Here is a 21901-nt window from a genome sequence, read left to right as displayed (position 1 = left end):
CATCCCATCCACTTGTGTCGGCGTGTGGCTTGAGCCATTTTGAAGCTGGAGCCTCATTAGCATGCAGCCAACAAGCTGCAGGCACCAAGCGGGAATTCTGCTTCAGCTTGGCGGTTCCAGGAGGGTGGAAAAATCAGCCAGCTCCCACACTGAGACAGCCAACAGGTCAGGCTGGGGGGCGGGGATCCTTGAAAGGGCCGGCAATGGGCTGGAGCTTTTTGGGGGCCCAAGAGGAGCAGTCCTGCTTTTCCTGGGCCCACCAAAACAAAATTACATGTTTCCTGGGCCGTTTTTTGATTGGTCTCCAGCGTTCCCTTTAAGGACTGCTGATTAGACCGCTCAATGCCTGATGCAATTGGGCAGAGTGTGCTTGGTGCACGCCCTGCCCATTTGTTCCTAAAAGTTGCAATTTACATCCAACTGGCATAGGAGCCCCAAGTTGTGTATTTAAGCAGTCCCCCACTTGTTTCAGGTAGGCAGGTTGTTTGCCCATTTACAGGCCGACCTGAAAATTGCATCATGTGGGCCTTGGGCTTTAATAGGCCAGCCAAGGTGACCAGCCCCAGCCCCCGCGCCACCCCCAACCCCCGCACCCCCCCCACCCAACTAAGCATTATTAGTAACATACCATATTTGAAATTAGTTTGGTATGAAGCCTTAGAATGAGGGATAAAGGCTTCTATATTGAATTCAGTAAACAATCCATCAGGTAAACGCTGAATCTCAGTTGCAACACTTGTCTTTACATCCAGTTGAGGAATAGAGAAGAGGCCATGCAGCAAGAGAGCTTTCTGTTCATCATTATAGCTTTAAAAGGAAAACAGCACAGGTCAAAACTAATGTTCGCATCACCTTTATATCTACATTGTTAATTCTACATATGTCTTTAGTTATGTGTTTAAATATATAAGTTTGTGCTCATCAAAGTGTGAGATGGCAGTGTTGTGGAATTAAACATTATTTCAACTTTTGCGTTGAATGCCAGTATCAAGAACTTTCAAGTCTAGTATAGGAGGGGCTGAATAAAAAGTGAAAATCCCTTTACTCTGGCCCAAAAATGTGCCTGGGACCCAACCTCAGGAGTGCCCCGTTACTGCACACTGTGAATTTCTCTGAATTCATTTTGCTTGTGGGTTTTTATAAGTGAAATTGCTAACTTAGTGCCAAGTTGTGTTAAATCATGGGCACTTTTGTATTGTGGAACTGAATCCATTAAAAACTTGGCTGAGACAGCCCAAAATCATTTCACTTAGACAAGAGGAGGTCTTCAATCATCTGGGCTGGGCTGAAATACAAGAAGTGAATGGTCTGTATCTGAAACATTAATCTTTCTTTTTCTTTACAGATGTTGATAAGCCTTCTATGCATTTCGAGCATTTTTTTTATCTTTTAAAATGAACGGACAAAAATCTAATGAAATATTAACACCAAATTCCTCCCATAACATTTCATCAGGTAGAAAAAATATCACCTTACATGTTTTCAGCCTTCATACATTTTAAAAAGCTGTTTTTTCACAACTCTAAGATTGCTATTTGACATGTCAGATGCTTCGACATTTTATCTGATAAGGATTGTTTTTTCTTTTGTCATTAGTAATAGTAATACTTTCTTGTTATTTACAACTGACTGGTCTAATGCAATATTTTATACACACCTTGCACCAACCTTGAGGGTCACTTCAGGCACATTTTTGTTTCTGATATCAAATCTAACAACATATGAGGTCTTTTCCAGTGCAGGTTTATCTTCAACTCCTAGTGTCATGCCTAATTCCACATCAAACTTGGGAATCTGAACATCTCCTGTAAAAACATGCTTATTGGTGTTGTACTTAATTTCAGCTGTAGCCTCTGTATTTTCGGTGCCTGTTAGATCAAAACAAACTGTAATTATCACAGAACACATTTGATTTCACAAGGACTACAATAAGACATCTCTATGGATTAAAGCTTTCTAAACAATGTAAAATACATGAAAGATGCTCAGGTAAGACATTTACAATATGAAGGATCATTTTATCTGGAATTCAGGCACGGGCTTCCCCCTGTTTTCTGTCATTTCATTTTAATGTACAGAAAATATTAGAGAGCATACACCTGAACTACTGTCACGGGCTGCCAGTGGGCACAGCGTTGAGCTAAAGGAATGACATTGTGAAATTTCCCCGATACAATTTATTCCACGAGTGATAAGTTATCATTTTCCATTTGAGTGGAATTAATATTATATTCTGTCGGTCCTCACTACATATGGGGGACTAAATTTGGTTGATTTGCGCCTCCCATTAGCACCCTAAGAGGGCGCTAACGGGGTGCAATTCAACTAGCGCCCGGGTGCGGCGCCGCTAACGCATCCCACAAAATTCAGCGGGAGGTTAGTGACGGCGCTGCACCGCTGGCGATGACATCATCGCCATGCGCAGCGCCCCGGCTGTAATATTGGGTGGTGCCCCCCGACTTACTGCCGGACACTGTGTCCGCCGGGGTCAGGGGGGCCTACCTGCGGCCGGGGCAGTGCTAGTTAAAGGGGAGCTGGCGGGCGGCCATTGTTGTTGCTGGCCGCCTACCAGCACCTGCCCCTGTTGCTGTCCCCGGCCCCCGTGAAGCCCCCCCCCGCGGGGTGCCAGCTGCTCTCCGTGAGCCCGGCACTCCTCTTGAGTGTCGGGCTCGTTTGCTGGCTTTCCCAATCCCTGGTGGCCCAGCTGGACACCGGGATGCGCTGCGCCAGGCCCCTCCCCTTTAATAGGGGGAGGAAGGCCTGCAGTACTGTGTAGCGCTGCAATATCGGCTCACAAAACCCCAAGAGGGAAGGGGGGTGCTTCCAGTAGCGCCCCTCCTCCCTCTCAAGGCGCTAGCTGGGAAAATCGGCTGCAGGGCGCTATCTTTTTTGGGACACTAAAATTAACGCCCCGGTGAAGGTAGCACCCCAAAGGGGACGCTACCCAATTTTTACCCCATGCTATCATACATTAAAATGAGCAGCAGCTTTCTTGATCTTATGTAAGGCCCATAACTAGCAGGAGGCATTTCAACCCTCCTAAGTAAGTCATGTGAGTTGTCTTTCATCTTTCTCCAAGGCAGTGGAGGGCATTTACAAAACGTTCTTAGGCCAAGAATGCTGCATTAAATTCATGGGCTATCTGGGCCCAGAACTGAGCACAGTCGCTCTGAAAATTTGCAGAACCATTCCTTTGGCACAAATGCCAGGTAGAGTTTCCACTCCTGACATTGCCAAAGTATTCAGGATTAGGGGAGGACACCTTAGTTTAATATGACTGGCAGGTGACCACCAGAGAAGTGGGGGAACAGCACTGACCAGCAATGAGTGTAACTGCTAGCGACCCTGCTAACCTTCTATAACTCCTTTGGCCCAATTGCCCACCTTTATGTGGGGGGCAATTTCAGCGACACAGAAGCAAGTTTTTAAGGGAGTGGGGTCCAGGCCAGGACTCAGGCTGGAACCCCCAAATTGACCCCACATCCCCCACTTGAGTGCTGGTATGCTTTCCTCCTGGCATACAGAGTACTCAGCGGAAAAGAGGCAAAATCCAGGGAAGTCCCAATGTGGGAATTCCATCCTTAATCCTGCCCCTCCAACATCATGGGCCATATTTGGGATGGATGGAGGCTTTGTCCAAACAGACCATGCCAGAAACTCACAGCCTAGGCCAGGGCCCAACTTAGCCAGATTTCAGCCAATGTCCTGCTTCCTCCGCTGCACCCCCGGATGTGTTTTGCTGGGAGTGTACTGGTAGGCTCCATGGATTAGCATGTTAGAGAGCTAAGGGAATGCTGTAGTTCTATACAGACATTATACAAAAAAAATGTAAATCAACGTACCTTCTACCTGAACAGAAAACTTAAGAGAGTGTTCCAAATCCTCTTCAATTCTCTGTGACTGATAAGTTACTGATGCCGAATAGTCTGTTACAGTGCCTGTAGGTTCAATTTCAACTACAAACCTAAGATACAAAAATTAATAAGAAACATGAACGAACCAATACTATAGCACCAAGCTGTACCAACTATAGCAAGTAAGTAATTATGCAAAAATAGATGTAAAATATTACATCACTGTAAAGGACATTTAATAACTTTTAAACTTTATTCTAATTTTTGGTGTTGATCCAGAATTCTAATTGAGTCAATGTATGAAATGGATTACTATTATATATACTGATTAAATTCGTAGGGGGAAAAATTGGGTTGCTTTGCACCTCCCATTGGCGCCCCAGGGGGGCACTAACGGGGCACAAAGCCCCTAGCGCCTGGTCGCGGTGCCTCCCGCGAAATTCAGTAGAAGATTAGTAGCGGGTAGCGCCCCGTGGCGCTGCACCTCTGGCGATGACGTAATCACCGTGCGCAGCGCACCGCTCACGCCCCGGCCACAAACTTCAGTCGCGCCCTTGACCTACCACTGGACGAAATGTCTGACAGGGTCAGGGTGGCGTTTATGCGACCACGGCGGCGCCAATTAAAGGGCAGGTGCCAGCGGCCATTTTCTTTGGGCCGCCTGCCAGCACCTTCCCCCTTTCGCTTCCTTATACGGGGTGCCGGCCGTGATTGGTCAGCCCGGCACTCCTCTTGAGTGCCAGGCTGCTTTCCCGGCACCCCGCTCCCCGGTGGTCCAGCAGGGCCCCAGTGCACGCTGCGCTAGGCCCCTCCCCTTTAATCAGGGGAGGGAGGCCTGTAATACCACGGCGCTGTTGCACGTAATACCGCGATATTGAATGGTAGCACCCCAGGAGGGAGGAGGAGCGCTTCCAGTAGCACCCCGCCTCCTGCTTGGGGCACTACCACTCAAGTTGCGGCGCGGGGGTGGTAACTTTTTCGGGGCGCTGGCGAAGTTAGCGCCCCAAAAGGGGTGCGACCAAATTTTTCCCCCATAGTAATAAATACTAATTATTTCTTTATAAACTTTTAGTGATTATGTCGCAATCAGCAAGTGCTATCATGCAACAAAGACACGGAAAACGCTGGCTGTCAGTTCTTGTAATGACTACCACATCTGATGTGAATGGAAATCTGTGCAAGCGGTCGATTTGTGCACTCTTGTATAAATTTACCTGGTCATTTGTATGAACCCTGGAATATTTGAACAAGCAATTAAAAATTTCTCAAAAATGTTAATGCCTCTTATGAATTGCCAATTAGATTACTGTCTTGGAATAATTATTCTCTATTGAGGTGAAATTGTGCTGCACAATAACATGCTAATATCTTAATGTTTCTTCTGGTACAATGTTTCTTCTGGTACTTTAACAAAAATGATAATTCACTTAAAATAAATGGATTAATGTCTTTGGTAAAATACCAGACAGTGACGCAAATGTGTTTGCATACGACTGTTACACAGCACTACAACCCTCCATAAATAATCTGTGTATACTTAGTGGGAAAAATGTGCCAGGGCAATTCAAGCAGATTCAATAGTAACTTTCAAAGGAAATTGAATATATACTTGAAAGGGAGAAATTTGCAGGGCTATGGGGAAAGAGCAGGGAAGTGAGACCAATTGGATAGCTCTTTCAAAGAGCTGGCACAGGCACGATGGGCTGTATGATTCTATAGAATGCGAGAAATGATCCATTAGAGCGCAGAAATGATAAGGAATTGGTACGATAGATTTAAAAGCAATGTAGTTTGTGCCTCATAAATCTGCTGGAATTCTTTGAGGAAGCAACTAAGTTGGCTAACAGGAACAATCCATTGGATAAGAGGGCCTTGAAATTTCTGGGATCCTGCTTTAATATTTTTGAGAATTGTTTAATTGTTTGTTCAAATTTCCCTGGGTTCATACAAATGACATGGCAAATTTGCAGAAGGTGGCAGAGCAGAACCCCCTGTCCACCCATGCTGAAAAATGCAAACCCCATCCCAAATTGCAGTGATGGGATCAGTTTCTTGGCTGGGCGGGTGCATCACGCTTGCAAGGACACTTCAATGGTGCCTGCAAGAGCGCTGATTCTGAACTGCGGGTTAAAATGTTGAAAGTAAAGTATGTTGAAGCAGCACCATGCCAATTCAACAGCAGAGAGAAAAGGCCCAGCAATAGTCCAATGAGAACGTTAATTTTTTCAACCTTCTATTCCCAATGGAGCAGGCAGGCCTCTTGGAGGAAGAAAACTGATTCTGGAGGGGAGCATTTACATTTTGTTAGTCCCTCAGTAGGACTCCCACCAACTCTCAGTTGGCGTGCTCCCCTGAAGTTTTATAGGAAGATAGGAACAGAAGTGGGCCATTCAGCTCTTTGAGCCTGTTCCGCCATTCTATTAATTCGTGGTAGATCTGTACCTCAACTCCATTTACCTGTCATTGCTCCATATCCCTTGATATGCTTACCTAACAAAAATCTTTAAATCTCAGTCTTGAAAATTTCAATTGACCCAGCATCCACAGCCTTTTGGTGGAGAGAGTTCCAGATTTCCACCACCCTTTATGTTCAAAAATGCTCCCTGTTTTCACTCCTAACTGTCTTAGCTCTCATTTTAAGATTATGGTCCCTTGTTCTGGAATCCCCCACCAGGGATAATAGTTTTTCTGTATCTACCCTATCGAATTCCTCTATCATTTTAAACACCTTGATTAGATCACTCCCTCAACCTTCTAAACACAAGGGAATACAAACCAAGTTTATGCAATCTGTCTTCATACTTTAATCCTTTAAACACCAGTATCATTCTGGTGAATATGCACTGTACACATCTAAGGTCAATATATCTTTCCTGAGACATGATGCAAAACTGAACACAGTACTCCAGATGGGGTCTAACCAAGGCTCTGTACAACTGAAGCATTGCTTCCTCACTTTTCTATTCCAATCTTCTTGAGAGAAAGGCCAACTTTCCATTAGTTTTTTGATTTTTTTTTGTACCTGTGCACTAACTTTTAGGCGAAATGGGAGGAATTTCCTGGGATAGCTATGGCATTCCACCAGATATGCATTCATCGATGCAGGGTGCTCATGGGCAGAAGATTCACCCACACCTTCACCACCAGAATTTAATGAGGATAATTGCCCATCATCTGCAATCAGAACAGATAACTCACTTTCTCGCCACCTATCTGTTTTATTCATTTAGTGTCTCCTCAAATAGCATTTTTGGCTTTTCGCTGAAAACCAATCCAATAAAGTTTGCATTTGTCACTTCTACACATGTGCAAACATACTTTATTGGTCTATCCAGAGTAGGTACAGATTTCTTCACAGATGAGCATTCTGCTCAGGCAAGAAAAACATTGCTAAAGTATGTTGGAGCTAATTCGGTACAAGTTCATGATAGGGCAGTTTGCTGTGCTGAAGAAACAGCCTTTTCCCCCATAATTTTGTATAAAGTTCACAGCGATGTTACAAGACACGTGTGTAGTCCAAGAGTACCTATAATCAATCTCATTTCCCATCTTTCTCTGTCATAGTCAACAATTAATTATCCTCGATTACTGCACCTAATATGGCAAATGCAAGCTCTATTGGACATTACTGATAATGCCAGACTCCTTTGCTCTCCTAACAACTGGCTCCTTAAACCTCTCTCCCTGCCCCCTCCATGCTCAGCTCTAAAAATTGCAGGAGCTCATGGATTTATTCATCTCCAAGGTGGAGAACATCTCTCTGCTGCCTCTGCCGTTTCCACTCACTTACCCTTGTACTCTAAGCAAAAGCTTCACCCCAATTCCATCCCCATCCTAACCCTGAACCCTCATCTCACTCTAATTTCTCCCTTCTCCAAATTCATCTTATCCATGGGGCCTACTTCTTGCTCCCCTGATCTCAGTCTCACTAAACTCCTCACCAACCAGCCTTATTTCCTGGGTTTCATGCAGGTTGAATGGTGTTCTCTGCATAGACATTGTCCCCTACCTTTCAAAACACCCACCTCAAAAAGTGTGGCTACCTATCATCCCACCTCTAATCTTCCTTTCATCACTAAGGTCCCTGAACCTGTTGTTGTCTCCCAGATCTGTACCATCTCTCCTCAACTCCCTGTTTGAATTCCTCCAATCAAATTTCCACCACTTCTACAGCATCAAAATGGTTCTAACCAAAGTCACAAATGACATTCACTGACAGTAACCATGGTGCATTATACCTTCTTGATCTCTCTCTAGCCTTCCAAATACTCCTCTAACACCTCTCCTCCATTTTCCAGCTCTGTGGGACTACCTTGCCTGCTTCCTATCTTATCTATCAAATCTTATCCAGAGCATCTCTAGCAATGGTTTCTCTTTCCATACCTGCACTGTCACCTCTGGACTCTCCCACCCTTGGTCCCCTCCTCTTCCTCAAGTAGGTGCTGCTCCTTGGTGAGAACATAATTGTTGTGTATGTACCTTTAAGGGAATAACTGGTCTCAGACTGCAGTACCACCCCTGTATAAAAGGCCCTAGCAGGCTTCTGTAGTTTCAGTTTCGAGGTTGTCTCCATTCAGTAAAGACTTGTTATAATCCACGCCTGCAGTCTGTGTCTCAATTATACACGGACATAATACTGGCGACGAGTAAGAAACGAACTTACCTGCAACTCGGCAGCACCTCAGACGACGTTATTGAAGGTCAGAGCCAGAAGAAAGACAAAATAATAATAATCCAAAGAAACTCGAGAAACGTGTGTCGACCGTAGGCAACCGCCCTCCAAATCATCGAATTGAAAAGTTGCAGGAGAGACTATCGAGAGCCAGGCTTGGTTCTCCAGTCTGTGGTTTCCCAGCTAATCGGGCTGGTGGCAGGTAGTGCACTGATCCTTCCTGGGCTGCGGCGGGCTAGAGCTCGATCGGGTGGCTCTGCAATGGGGCCGGGCAGCGAGTCGGGAAGCAAAGAGAGAGAGAGAGGGTGGAGCACACAGGGCGCGGCCGGTGCTTCGAAGCCAGGCAGCGTTCGGACCTAAGAAGAGGGAGGGAAGTGTCCCAGAGGGTCCGCTCCATGACGGGAACGGTTCTTCAATTAACGGAGCAAATATTGAAGCGCGATCGAAAGATAAAAATACCGCGGAGCGCGGCGTTGGCAGCAGCGATCGGGGAGGCGCGAAGACCATAGGGCGTCGCCATTACAGGATAGTAAAATAAATATAATCGCCAGCAACAGCGTTGGCAGCAGCGGCATCTTAACTCGGCGGGGAAGAAGGAAAAGCGTGGGAGGCGCCATTTTGATCCATCGGGGACGAAGGCAAAGCGCGGGTGGCGCCAACTTAGATTTTCAAGATGCCAAAGACTGGCGATATCACTGCCTTCGATAATGCAATAGTAGACCGGACCACGTATGTGGAAAGAGTCGAGGTATATTGCGAGGCAAACAAAATAGCCGATGAGAAAAAGGCATCGGTATTGCTAAATTTAATGGGCGCAAGAACGTACGGCCTATTACGGGACCTGATTACTCCAGCCAAACCGAAGGCGAAGAGTTTTAACGAAATTGTTGCTATCCTACAGGAACACCTAAATCCTACACTGCTGCTGATGGCAGAAAGATTTAAATTCCACAGGAGAAATCAGCATAAAAATGAGAGCAATGCTGATTACCTTACGGAACTACGCAAGCTATCAAAGCACTGCCAGTTCGGAGCAGGACTGGCAGATACCTTACGGGACAAATTTGTCTGTGGACTCCTGAGTGAAGGAACCCAGAAGAGGTTACTCTCAGAGAAAGAGTTGACGCTAGATAAGGCTTTCAGCGTGGCAGTATCGTACGAAGCAGCAGCAAGGGGAGCTGCGGAAATACAACAAAAGCCACAGGAATATGGCACCCACGAAATGACACGGGGATTTGCAAAATGTTATTGCTGCGGCAGAACAAACCATGACCAGAAGGACTGCTGGTCCAAGGACAAAATATGCAGGCAATGCGGAAAGATGGGACACATTGCACGAGTTTGCAGGTCTGGGAAGAAGACCAACGACAACAAAAAGGCTACTAAGGAACCGTACAGGAAAGTACAAAAGATGACGGACAGTAGTTCCGAAGACCAGATGAGCGATAGTGAATCCGGGAACAAGAGACTAAGCTGTCTCAAACTTCACAACGTAATCGCAAAAGAGGATCACCGAACCATTTGGGTCACCCTCACGATAGCAGGGTCCCAAGTCAAAATGGAATTGGATACAGGATCAGCTCTAACCGTCATGAATCGACGAGACTACGAGCGGCTATTCTCACACATACCCTTGAGAGAGACATCCATTGTCTTGAGGACATATACGGGGCAAAAAGTATACCCCAGAGGAAAAATAAGGGTGCCTGTCGAATACAACGGCAAGAAAATACGGAAATTGTATCTCTACATTCTGCAAGACGGTGGACCACCATTATTGGGACGTGAATGGATCAGAAAGATAAGTTTAGACTTGCACTCCATTCAGGCACTGACGGTGGCTGGTAAAAAGGATGACGACATCACTCCTGGACGATTGTCAACAATCTTAGCTGACGCCAAAAAGGTATTTCAACAAGAACTGGGCACTCTTAAAGGCGTAACCGCCTCGATAAAAATTGAGGAGAATGCAATTCCCAAGTTTTTCAAAGCAAGACCGGTACCATATGCAATTCGCCCAGCCGTCGATGCAGAGCTGGAGAATCTGGAGAATGCAGGCGTGTTATCTAAGGTAGACTGGAGTGAGTGGGCGACACCCATCATTCCTGTCATGAAGAAAACGTTAAACAATAAGTCTGAGGAGCCAAGTAAGGTTCGCATCTGTGGGGACTTCAAGGTGACAGTGAACCCAGTCCTTCACACAGTACAATATCCTCTTCCAAGGATAGAAGATATCTTCGCCTCACTATCTGGAGGGAAGCGTTTTACAAAAATTGACCTAGCACAAGCATATTTGCAGATGGAGGTTGAAGAATCCTCTAGGAAGTATCTCACGATAAACACTCACAAAGGTCTTTACCAGTATAATCGACTGGTATTCGGAGTAGCATCAGCTCCGGCGATATGGCAAAGAGCGATGGAACAAGTCCTGCAAGGGATTCCGGGGACTCAGTGTTACTTAGATGACATCCTAGTGACAGGTGAAGATGACAGTGAACACCTTGCCAACCTAGAGCAGGTGCTCACTAGACTACGTGAACATGGGCTACGAGCCAATCGCCCCAAGTGCGAGTTTTTTAAGAAACAGATATCGTATTGTGGCCACGTGATTGATGAAGAGGGGTTGCATAAGTTCCCTGACAAAATTGAAATGGTAGTTAAGGCTTCAGCGCCTGAAAATGTGTCACAACTGAGGTCATTCCTTGGATTGGTGAATTACTACCATAAGTTTTTGCTGAATTTGTCCACAATTCTGCACCCACTGAACGCCCTACTACGAACGGGAGTAGCATGGAAATGGAGCGATGAATGTAAGTGGGCCTTTCAGAAGAGTAAGGACCTAATCACTTCAAGAGAAGTATTGGCTCACTACCGATAAGACTGGCGTGTGATGCGTCTCCCTACGGCATTGGGGCGGTACTCACATAAATTCCTTGATGGTTCAGAGAGGCCGATAGCTTTTGCGTCACGCTCGTTAACTTCAGCCGAGTGTAACTACGCCCAGATTGACAGAGAGGCCCTCAGCCTGGCGTGGGGGGTGAAGAAGTTCAATCACTACCTGCACGGTCAGAAATTTACTCTACTAACTGATCATCAACCTCTCGTCTCCATTTTCAACCCTCAGAAGGGCGTACCGATAATGACGGCACAACGGCTACAGAGGTGGTCCTTTTTCCTAGGGGCACACCAATATGACATCGAGTCCAAAGGAACTAAACAGCATGGGAATGCTGATGGATTGTCGCGCCTACCGTTGCCGACGGTGGAAGAAGAACTGGCAGTGGATCCAGTGGAGTTATTCCACTCGACTATAGTCGAATGTCTCCCTGTGACGAATGCAAACATAGAAAAGGAAACACGAAATGACCCGACACTCTCCTGGGTCTATGATTTAACGATGAAGGGATGGCCAGCACATGGCGAACCACTGCTGCCAGCATTCTCGCCGAGAAGAGAACAGCTGTCAGTGTGCAGAGGAACCTTGATGTGTGGATCCAGAGTAGTAATTCCACCCAAATTGAAGGATAGAGTGCTCAATGAGCTTCATGAGGGTCATCTGGGAGGGGTAAAAATGAAGAACTTAGCCAGAGCATTTGTGTGGTGGCCGGGAATCGATAGAGAAATTGAAGAGATGACCAAAAGCTGTACAGGATGCCAGAAGGTCCAAAACGCCCCATCACAAGCCCCTCTACATCCATGGGAGTGGCCCTCATCTCCATGGCAAAGGGTGCACATTGATTTTGCTGGTCCCTTTATGGACTTGATGTTTTTAATTGCGGTGGATGCACATTCAAAGTGGCCAGAGGTAATAAAAATGTCCTCAACCACCACAGAAAAAACTATCACAGTCTTACGAACCACATTCGCCAGGAATGGGCTGCCTGAACAGATTTGCTCTGACAATGGACCATAGTTTGTGTCTGAAGAGTTCCGGAGGTTCTTAAAGAACAATGGTGTTAAGCATTACACATCCGCCCCATATCATCCAGCCACTAATGGATTGGCCGAGAGGTTTGTTCAAACATTCAAGAAGGCTATCAAGGCAATGTGTAATGAAGATATACCCCTACAACACAAGGTGGATAACTTCTTGTTTGCCTACCGGGATGCGACACATGCGGTTACCAACCAAACTCCAGCCATGATGTTCTTCAATCGAAGACTACGATGCCGCTTGGATTTGGTTAAGCCAAACGTCAGAAGAGATGTGGAGAACAGGCAGTTTCAGAATATGAATGAAAGGCTGACCAGGAGTTTTAAGATAGGTCAACCAGTTTTGGCCCGGGGCTACCGCACAGAGAAATGGCAGCCAGGAACGATCTGTACACGGCAAGGACCTCTAATGTATACCGTGGACGTTGGAGAGAGCATTGTAAGACGCCATGCTGACCAGATTCTAGAGCCACTGGAAAATGTCAACTCCACACCACGATCTGATACACCTGGTGATGAAACCGAAGTACCAATTGCATCTACCGCAGAATCGGTGATATTGGAAGCAGACGAACCAAACAACAACATTGATCCCGACGCAACCTTGCCAGAAGAACCTGATATCCCAAAGAGGCGTTATCCAGACAGAATCAGGAAGCCTCCTCAAAGACTGAACTTATAATTGCTTAACTTCAACCAATGTATCTAGCAACCGTAATTGTATTTGTAATTAGTTATTATTTAGTTGTTAAATGAATGTTATGTACTGTTTATCTAAAAGGGGAGGAATTGTTGTGTATGTACCTTTAAGGGAATAACTGGTCTCAGACTGCAGTACCGGCAGTGACCACCCCTGTATAAAAGGCCCTAGCAGGTTTCTGTAGTTTCAGTTTCCAGGTTGTCTCCATTCAGTAAAGACTTGTTATAATCCACTCCTGCAGTCCGTGTCTCAATTATACACGGACATGATAACCATGACCTGGGGTCAGCTTCTACATGCACACTAATGACACTCAGCTCTCCCTCTGCACCACAGGGTCAATTTACAAATGCTGCCCACCTGTTCCTTGCCTGAAAAACAGGTGACTGGCAGAGGAAAATTGGGTGGGCACCTTAGACACCCCTTTGATGCCCAATGGCTACCTGATTCAATTTTGAGGCAAGCCTTTAAATGGGCTCCCAGCACTCCTGCCCAAAACAGGCAGAAGGCTGTTTAAATATGCAAACCAGAGTTCTACACTGTTCGTAGGATCCCGATTGTCATTTTCATGTACAAATAGGCATCGAGAGGGACTGCTGGAGGTTGCTCCAAAAACAGCTTGGGAATTGTTTTGGGGGAAGTTTTTGTACAGCCAGAGGACACTGTCATCCCGTTTTCACCTGCCCTGGGATCGGCCCCCCGCCAAGAGGCTTGACCTGGAAGCCAGCTTCATCAAGAAACTGGATGATTTCGACCTTCCAAAACTGGTGAGCTAGAGCAGAATGCCAGTTTAGCACCTGCAGAGCAACAGTTACATTCAAATTAGGTTCCAGCTGAAAATGGTTCGGGCTTCAAATAGTACCTTTGGGCGAGCGCCATGAATGCACCACCAATATTGCACCCATTTCAGGTCGAAGTTAAAAAATTGCATCCCACCTTTACTGCTTCTGTACTGTAAGATTTTTTGTCCAGCAGCCAGTCTTGGATAAACCGTAACTTCCCCCAAGTAAACAGTGGGAAACCCGAAGCCATCGGGCTGGATTTTCATTCAGCAGTCGGGAAGGAGGCGGGACTACAACTTTCGGGTTTTGGTCCCGCCTCCATCGACGTCCGGCCAATCGATGTGATTTTTCCTTGATTGACCTTGTTGAGCCCGCCTCAGCAAACTGTCAAGAGTTTTTGACAGATGAAATATCAGTGTTTCACAGCTGTTTGAAGCTGTCAAACACTGATAGTCTGACTTCTAACCTGAATCCTTCTACGCAGACTCAGTTAGAACTCTCACCGGCACTGAAAGCTGAAGGCTGTCACTTTTGACAGATCGCAGCCATTCAGCTTTCAGTGCCGGCTGAGTAATGGACTCCCGATGCCTGGAGGAAGAAAGGCTGTTAAGGTAAGTACAGGTAATTTAAACTTCTTTACACACTTTAGACACACCAAACACACTTACCTTTGCACTCATGCACCCATCACTCACCTGAACACCGACATCACGACTCCTCCAAGTCCTTCAACCGACGGCCCGCCTGCTCTAACCTGGCGTGGTTTGGAGCCGTCGGGAATCCCACACGACACCCCTCAAAATAGGGATTAGGCTAAAAACTGCCTGTTAACTACCTGTTAACAGACAGTTAATTGGCACTAATCCCTTCCCGCCTCGGGTCGGCGAGTCCCAGTGTGGGGCGGGTACCCGCCTCCCTTGAAACTTACGTGGAGGCGGGTTTTGGGCGGGATGGTGTCGGGACCCCCGAATTCGGGATTTTTGCCCCCCGCACGCCTAAAAGCCCGCCTCACGGCACACTGAAAATCTGGCTCATCATCTTTGGTCCCTGCCACAAACTCCATACCCTTGCCGCCGACTACATACTTCTCTCTGGCTACTGTATCAGGCCAAACCAGACTGTTTGTAACCTCAGTGTCCTGTTCGATCCCAAGCTGAGCTTCCAACCCTATATCTACTCCATCACAGTGACTGCTGGCTTCCACTCCTGTCACATTGTCCCGCTGCACCCTTACTCCCCATCTGCCACTGAAACCATCATTCATGCCTTTTTCACATTGAGATTCAATTACTCAAATGTTCTCCCGGCCATTCTCCGATTCTCCATCTTCTATAAACCTCAGCTAATCCAAAATTACGCTAATGATATACTATCCTAAGCCAAGTCATACTTCTCCATCCTATCCATCTTCATTGGCCTACAGTGACTCCCGATCCCCTACTAAATTTTAAATTGTCATCCTTGTTTTTAAATCCCTCCATGGCCTCACTGTTCTCTATCTCTATAACTTCCTCCAGTCTTACAACTACCCTCCTTCCTGGAACTCACCATTCCTCTGACTCCGACCTCTTTTGAAACACCCTCCTTTCATCCACCATTGGCGGTCATGCCTTCAGTCAGCGTCTTCCTGCCCCTAATATTTCTGACATTGGAATGATACGTGAGGCATAAATGGATCAGAAATCCAGTATAATAAATCTCCTCCAACCTTTCCAATCAAGTTCACCTGACCGATGTTATCAATTCTAATCATACTAATAACTCTTCAGTGCCACTTATTTGAATCATAGACATATTGCTGACCTTGTTTCTCTGGTCAGTGAATAACTGGGTGCATTGTCATTTGATCTTATATTGGAGTAGTTACACTGATAAATCATCAAACGGGATTGAAAAATATCCCATTATTTGTCTTAGAGCAACAATTGGTCTGTCGTATATTATGGATAAATAAGTACTGAGGCAAGGATTGGTGCATCTTGCAGTTGGGAAAAGAAATCGGGTGAGGTGTAAAAGAGGAAGCCAATTCGCTATCCCCCATTCTTTGCCTGGTGATAAAAGTTAACATTATCGCTCACCTGTTACTACCAGAGCCAATATTCTTTTTACTCTACAATTATTACATTTTAGTTATGGTGATGGTTTTTCAGTCGGTGTTAGATTATTTGAATCATAGACACATTACTGACCTTGTTTCTCCAGTCAGTGGATAACTGGGTGCATCGTTAATTGAACTTGCATTGGAGTATGTGGCACTGCTGCAGATGTTAAGTCCTGTAATCAGTGGTTTGCATGATTTCCATTCTTGTCTGTTCTCCATGATGGATGGGATCTCCTCAGTTTTTGTACTGTATATCAGAGACAGTCTATTGCTGGAAAAGGACAGAAAGAACACTTGTTAAATGCATGGCCATGCTTTGGTTTCCATGGATATAAAAAGCCTGAAGAATTAACTTTATACTAACCTGACACTTAAGAGTTTGGTTGGTTTTTTGGGTGCTGGAATGCTGAATTTTATCTGACCATTATTCCTGCTGATCCGGGCTTCAATGCCAGATTCATGATACAAATTATGATTAATCTGTATTCCATTTCTGGCAAAATTTGGTACATTGACTCCCAGTTGGGTCACAAACTCAATTGCAACTGCTGGCTTGATCAAACCTTCGACCTGCAATAGAGAAATATTTGCTTTCAATTAACAATTCATTTTCCAAATTAGTGACCAACAAGTAATTTACTTAGTAGGTGTAATTTTTTGAGTTAATGCTTCAAGTGAGGAGCCTGAAATGCATATCAGAATGCAAAATCAGAAAATTGCTCCAGTATATACTTTTGATGAAGACTTTTACATAACCCATTTCAACTTTATTCAATTTTGTAATTAATTAAATTTTTAAAAATTATATATAATGAACATATTTCATGACTGATGTGTTCACCTATTGCATGTGAATTCAGTAACAACGGGATTAGCATGTTAAGCCTAATGGCCTCTCCCTGTTCATAAACATTCTTACATTTTAAAAAATACTGAATATTTGAAGATATCAAGAGAAGAGTGAGAAAAGACTGTCTTATCTATCAATGATACACCCCATGAAAAGTCAGGTGCCAATCTTGAGCAAATGAGCTAAATAATACCTTCTTTCCTTCAACTTTTATCCCTGCTTTGGCACCAGGTGTGATTGTACCAGATATAGACAGCTTGAGAGGAAGGCCAGCTCCAGTGGGGAGATTAAATTGGCTGTCCATGAAGATATAGTGAGCAAATAGGTCACCACTCAAACCCGTTCGCAAAGCCGGCATGAGCTACAGATGTAAAGAATAATATGCATTAAAATCATATATCAAGTATTCACACAGCTTAAACATAATTCAAGTATATGTGGTTAGTTTTATGAAAAAATAGTTTTAAGTAAAATAATGTAATGCTTTAAAAAGTTCTGTGCCTATAGATATTTCATTGCAAGTTTTTCTTTTATTTAATAGCCCAGAAAGTGAAGCTACTACATCTATACAAGCTTTACAGTATTAAGAATTATTCTTGTATCTTCAAGAAGGCACATTTCATGGATCGTCAAGTAATGTCTACTGATCACAAAGCACATTCAAATTCGCCAAGTGTAGCCAGTGTCATATTCTTGCTCAACAGTCGATATTACAGTATTATAAAAACAATTAACTTTGAAATTTGAATGTTTCTTTATGACCAAATTATCATATTTATTACAGCCCATTCGGTGCCTTGTGGCTTAATGTACAGTACCTGTGCTGGGAGGCTTCGGAATAGTTGAAAACCTTTTGATATCATTTCTCCCACCAGCTTGAAATCACTGCCTTTAATATATCCTAGTTCATTTCCAAATATTCTCAAGAAAGCCTCTGCTTCTGGTGTTTGTTTTTGAATTTCCATCAACATGGTTTTAAAATTGTGTGCGAGTTCCTTCATCAGGCCCTAATGAACAGCAAAGAGGTAAAGTATAGGTAAGATGTGAGATAGCATAATCCAACAGCTAAATTCTGGAACATAATAAGAGTATATCTCAGGTACATACTTCTTTTGGACCTTCACCATCTCTACTGATTCCAAACCAATTGAACAGCACTTGCGATACCTTCTCTGGAACTTTACCATCCACCCAGTATAGTGCCTTCATTGCACTGTTTGGGAAAAATCCTGTCGGTCCAAAAATTGCCTCCAGAGATGGTTCAAATCCATTGCCACCCAGGCCAAACTGTTTAAAAAGATAATCTTATTTAATTTTTATGAATTACTGTTAAATTAGCATTAACAATGACTAGTTTTAATATAATTCTCTTATCTATATTTGTATTAGTCATCTATTATCTATTTATTCATTTCCTGCCCCTCCTGCTTGCAATTTTCTATCCTTCTCTCCAGGGGCACTGGCCCCGATATTTATGGGGAGGCAGGGAAGTTGCGGGGGTGGGGCAAAGCGCAGACATGGGACGCGGAGGTTCTGCCTAATGTCATCTCCCGGCAATGGCAAGGGAGAGATCAGGGATGGGTGGGGGTTGGGGGGGGCGGTGGGGGGAGTTAAAGTCGGTGATTGCAGCAGCGAGGAGAGGCTGCAATCAGCAGAAGGGAGTCCGAAGGCTTCTTTGAGGGGCCGGGGGAAGCACTCTTGCTCTGCCTGGCCCACAAGGAGTGCTCTGAAAAGCATTAACCTGCTGGAACCGGCAGCTCTTGCCTCCATTTTGCTGCCGGGTTTCCAGGGCGCTGGAAAACCCAGCCGGCAGCTGTTAAATTTAAATCAGGCTCCCAAGTGCACTGTGGGAGCCTGATTTAACTATGTTAATGAAGTGACCCGCCTCTCCAAGACAGTTGCAGAAGCCGTGGCTATTTTTTCTCACCCAGTTCATGAGAACCAAAATCAATTGTAGTGCTTTTACCTTCACCCTGGTTGAGATCAACTAACACACCAAATAGCACACCAGCTATGAAACCTGAGACCTTCTCGATCTGTATGGTTTAGTTTCACAGTGGGCCCTGTCTTTGCCAACTGAGCCACTGGGGTGAGCTATCTTAAATTTTCTAATTTTCTAAATTTTAAAACTCTTTAATGATTAGCTGATATATATTTGCTCAGGGCTGATTTAAATTTGTTATAAATCAAAGGCAATCATGTCTGGGTTGCATCATATATACACCTACCTCAAAAAGGTCCATGGATTGACCAAAAACATTTAAAGTGGTCTCCAACATTACAGCACTTGGTATGTAAGTGTTTGGCTCAAAAATGATATTGCTTTGCAATCCAGCTTCCAGAGGATCCTGCATTCTTGGAATGTTAGTTTTCTTATACACATTATAGTTTCTAGAAAATGTTCTAAAATTCTTGGGTGGTGGCAGCTGAGTTTCTTTTAGAGCATCTTTTAATTTGTTTTTCAGTCTGTGTAAAAGAATATACAGAATTTAGCTGAGCCACACATGATTACCATTGTTACATTCAGGAGTTTCTTCAAAAATATCAGCAATATTATGTGACAGACATGCATATCATGAATTTGAGCAATTTTCGGTCCCAATTAGTAGTTAGGCCAAGGAAAGGGGGGAAAAATCATTCATTCTTATCTTCCAGCAAGCAAAGTCCATGTTAGATTAATATGGAAACTGAAATGACATAGATAATGGTATTGATATACAAGGCTATGGACACAGCAATACCTTTACAGTTGAACATGGGTGTGGATGTTGATGCTAAAAATTGTAATACAGTAATTCACTTACTCTTGGACCATGGGATCCTCAGATTTGAGAATATTGCCAATATGTGTGGAAACAAAGCTTTTCACTTGGTCGTTTTGAATCTTTGCTAGATTTCTTATGATTCTCCTTAGATTGTTTGATGCTGGATTCTTCATGACTATGAGGTAGGCTCCTAGTCTCCTCAGGACTGATGAATGTTGATCAGTATATACATCAAGCAGTATACTGCGAACCTGAAAGTAAAATAATTGATAAGTAAATAATTTGCACTTCACACAAAAATATTGTTTGGCAGCTCTTCCAAAGGCAACTAGATCCACCACTCATGGCTCCTCCGCCTGACCCCACAAATGCCAGCAGGGTCAGTAGCGGAGGCTGAGAGTAAGTGTATCATGGGCCTTATATTGGAACGCATCGCCCCCAGGATTTTCTAGGCCGTGTTATTTAACAAATTGTTCAAAACAGAAGGATGCACATTAAACTGTTTTTAACTCGTAAATATGGCACAAAAACGTAGATGTTGGCAAAAAGATCAGTGCATAAAATTCTGTGGGATTGATTGTCATTTGAATCCAGTGTTGTGAAGCCTACATGTGGCCCAGTAAAGCCCGCCTCCTGCGGGCGTACATAGCTGTGGCCGCTACAAAGGCACATATGGTTGGATTTCCAGAGAAGCCTGGAACCCCCACCCCTCGATCCCAGACACATGTCCCTAAAAATAACATTAAGGCTAAGAAAAATGGGCAGAAGAAGTACCTGCACCACCCTGGTCAATAGTTCTCAGTTTTGCAAAGAAGGGTAGAAACCTGGTGGAGATAGATTTCATCGCAATTTCTGGCCTATCTACTCCTGGGACGCCTGATGTCCACTCCTAAAAGGAGCAGAAATTCTAGGCCCATATCTTATAAGTATATTCTCCATCACTACTGCAAATAATAGATTATAACATTGAAAATGTTAGTGGTGTGGCGTCTTTATAGAAAAGCAAGAGTCATTCTAAGAATGTATTGATTTCCAAACTCTCAAAACTGTGGAACTGCTTTTCTCCCTCAGTCTTTCATTCCTTCTCCATATGACAAATTTTTAAAATTCAGGATTGATATGACCTAATCATATTTCTTGATCTCATTGTTTCTTGGTAGTATCCTGTGCTATAGGTTTCTCAATAAAAACAGTATATAAAGACATCTTCGCACTATCTAGAAGTTACATTACCTCATCAGTCAAGGTCATTTGTCTGAAAGCTTGAATTGCAGCTTGCTGGACTGAGGCGGAAGCTTTCAGGCTTTTAACACATTTTAAAAGAGTCGTCTTAATTTCAGGATTTGCATTCTCCATTGCCTGTCCCATATTTCCCAGTGCCTGCAGAATGAAGTCATAGATCACAATTATAGTTGTACTCAATCCATTTTGTAAATGTTAAGAAATTCTATATTTGGAAAATTCTATATCCGTTACCTTTAGAGTCAGGTAGATCCTGTCTTGGTCATCATCAGAGCAGTCACTTCCAATTATAGACATCAAGTAATCCGCGACTGCTTTTAGCTCTGGCACAATAGGCTTCTTTTCATCGTAAAATCTAACAGAATTGTTAGAGGATTAACTATTGGAATATGAAATTAATGCCATCTATAAACACATATCATGGCATCAAAAACTTCCAGTATTGTTTTTCTTAGCATAATATAACTATTTCTATTTGGAAATTAATGTTAAGTATAAGCCAAAATGTAATAATGCTTTTACTATTAATTTACCATTATTAATAAGTATCTGTTTAAGTATTGAAATGACTTTGCAATTATCAGAATTCAAATGTTTCCCAATGATTAGTGTATATTTTGAGTAGTGAAATTATACAGTGCAATTATATATTAATGTATGCTACCAAAATTATTCATTCATAATATCCTCTTCATTAATAGTAAGTTCTAGACTTTTGAAATTTTTCATTTTGATTCAAAAGGTTAATTTTATACCTCATTCTGACTATTTTACAATTTGGATACTGTATAATGTAATCCATCAAATTAATCATTTGCATTCATTAATTAATACAGCAAAAGATGGCTGTCACAATATATTTAAATAAGTACTGAGTGCATGAAATTGTGTTTGGCTAAACATTTATTATTTCACAGAATCACAGAAACCCCACAGTACAGATAGAGGCCATTTCGGCCCATCGAGCCTGCACCGACACATATCCCACCCGATCCCCGTAAC

At 43.8% G+C, this 21901-nt stretch overlaps 1 protein-coding gene across 1 annotated transcript in view; it reads right to left on the bottom strand.

Annotated features, from left to right (window-relative positions):
* Positions 1–21901, bottom strand: part of apoba (apolipoprotein Ba) — a 65284-nt gene that overhangs the window by 23503 nt on the left and 19880 nt on the right. The window contains exons 11-22 of the mRNA XM_085996829.1: positions 21134–21254; positions 20891–21037; positions 19697–19908; positions 19121–19358; positions 18000–18179; positions 17711–17899; positions 17086–17253; positions 16407–16612; positions 16131–16313; positions 3843–3964; positions 1658–1868; positions 629–807 (exon numbers count right to left, since the gene is read on the bottom strand). Of these exons, the coding sequence (XP_085852955.1) occupies positions 629–807; positions 1658–1868; positions 3843–3964; positions 16131–16313; positions 16407–16612; positions 17086–17253; positions 17711–17899; positions 18000–18179; positions 19121–19358; positions 19697–19908; positions 20891–21037; positions 21134–21254 (2156 nt within the window). The remainder of the gene's footprint in view (positions 1–628; positions 808–1657; positions 1869–3842; positions 3965–16130; positions 16314–16406; positions 16613–17085; positions 17254–17710; positions 17900–17999; positions 18180–19120; positions 19359–19696; positions 19909–20890; positions 21038–21133; positions 21255–21901) is intronic.

The sequence above is a fragment of the Somniosus microcephalus genome, chromosome 9 (genome assembly GCF_052327205.1).
Source record: "Somniosus microcephalus isolate GS21.2 chromosome 9, FLI_Smic_1.0, whole genome shotgun sequence".
Taxonomy (NCBI): Eukaryota; Metazoa; Chordata; class Chondrichthyes; order Squaliformes; family Somniosidae; genus Somniosus; species Somniosus microcephalus.
The sequence above is the reverse complement of the archived record's forward strand: the minus strand, read 5'-3'. Positions and strand labels throughout refer to the sequence as shown.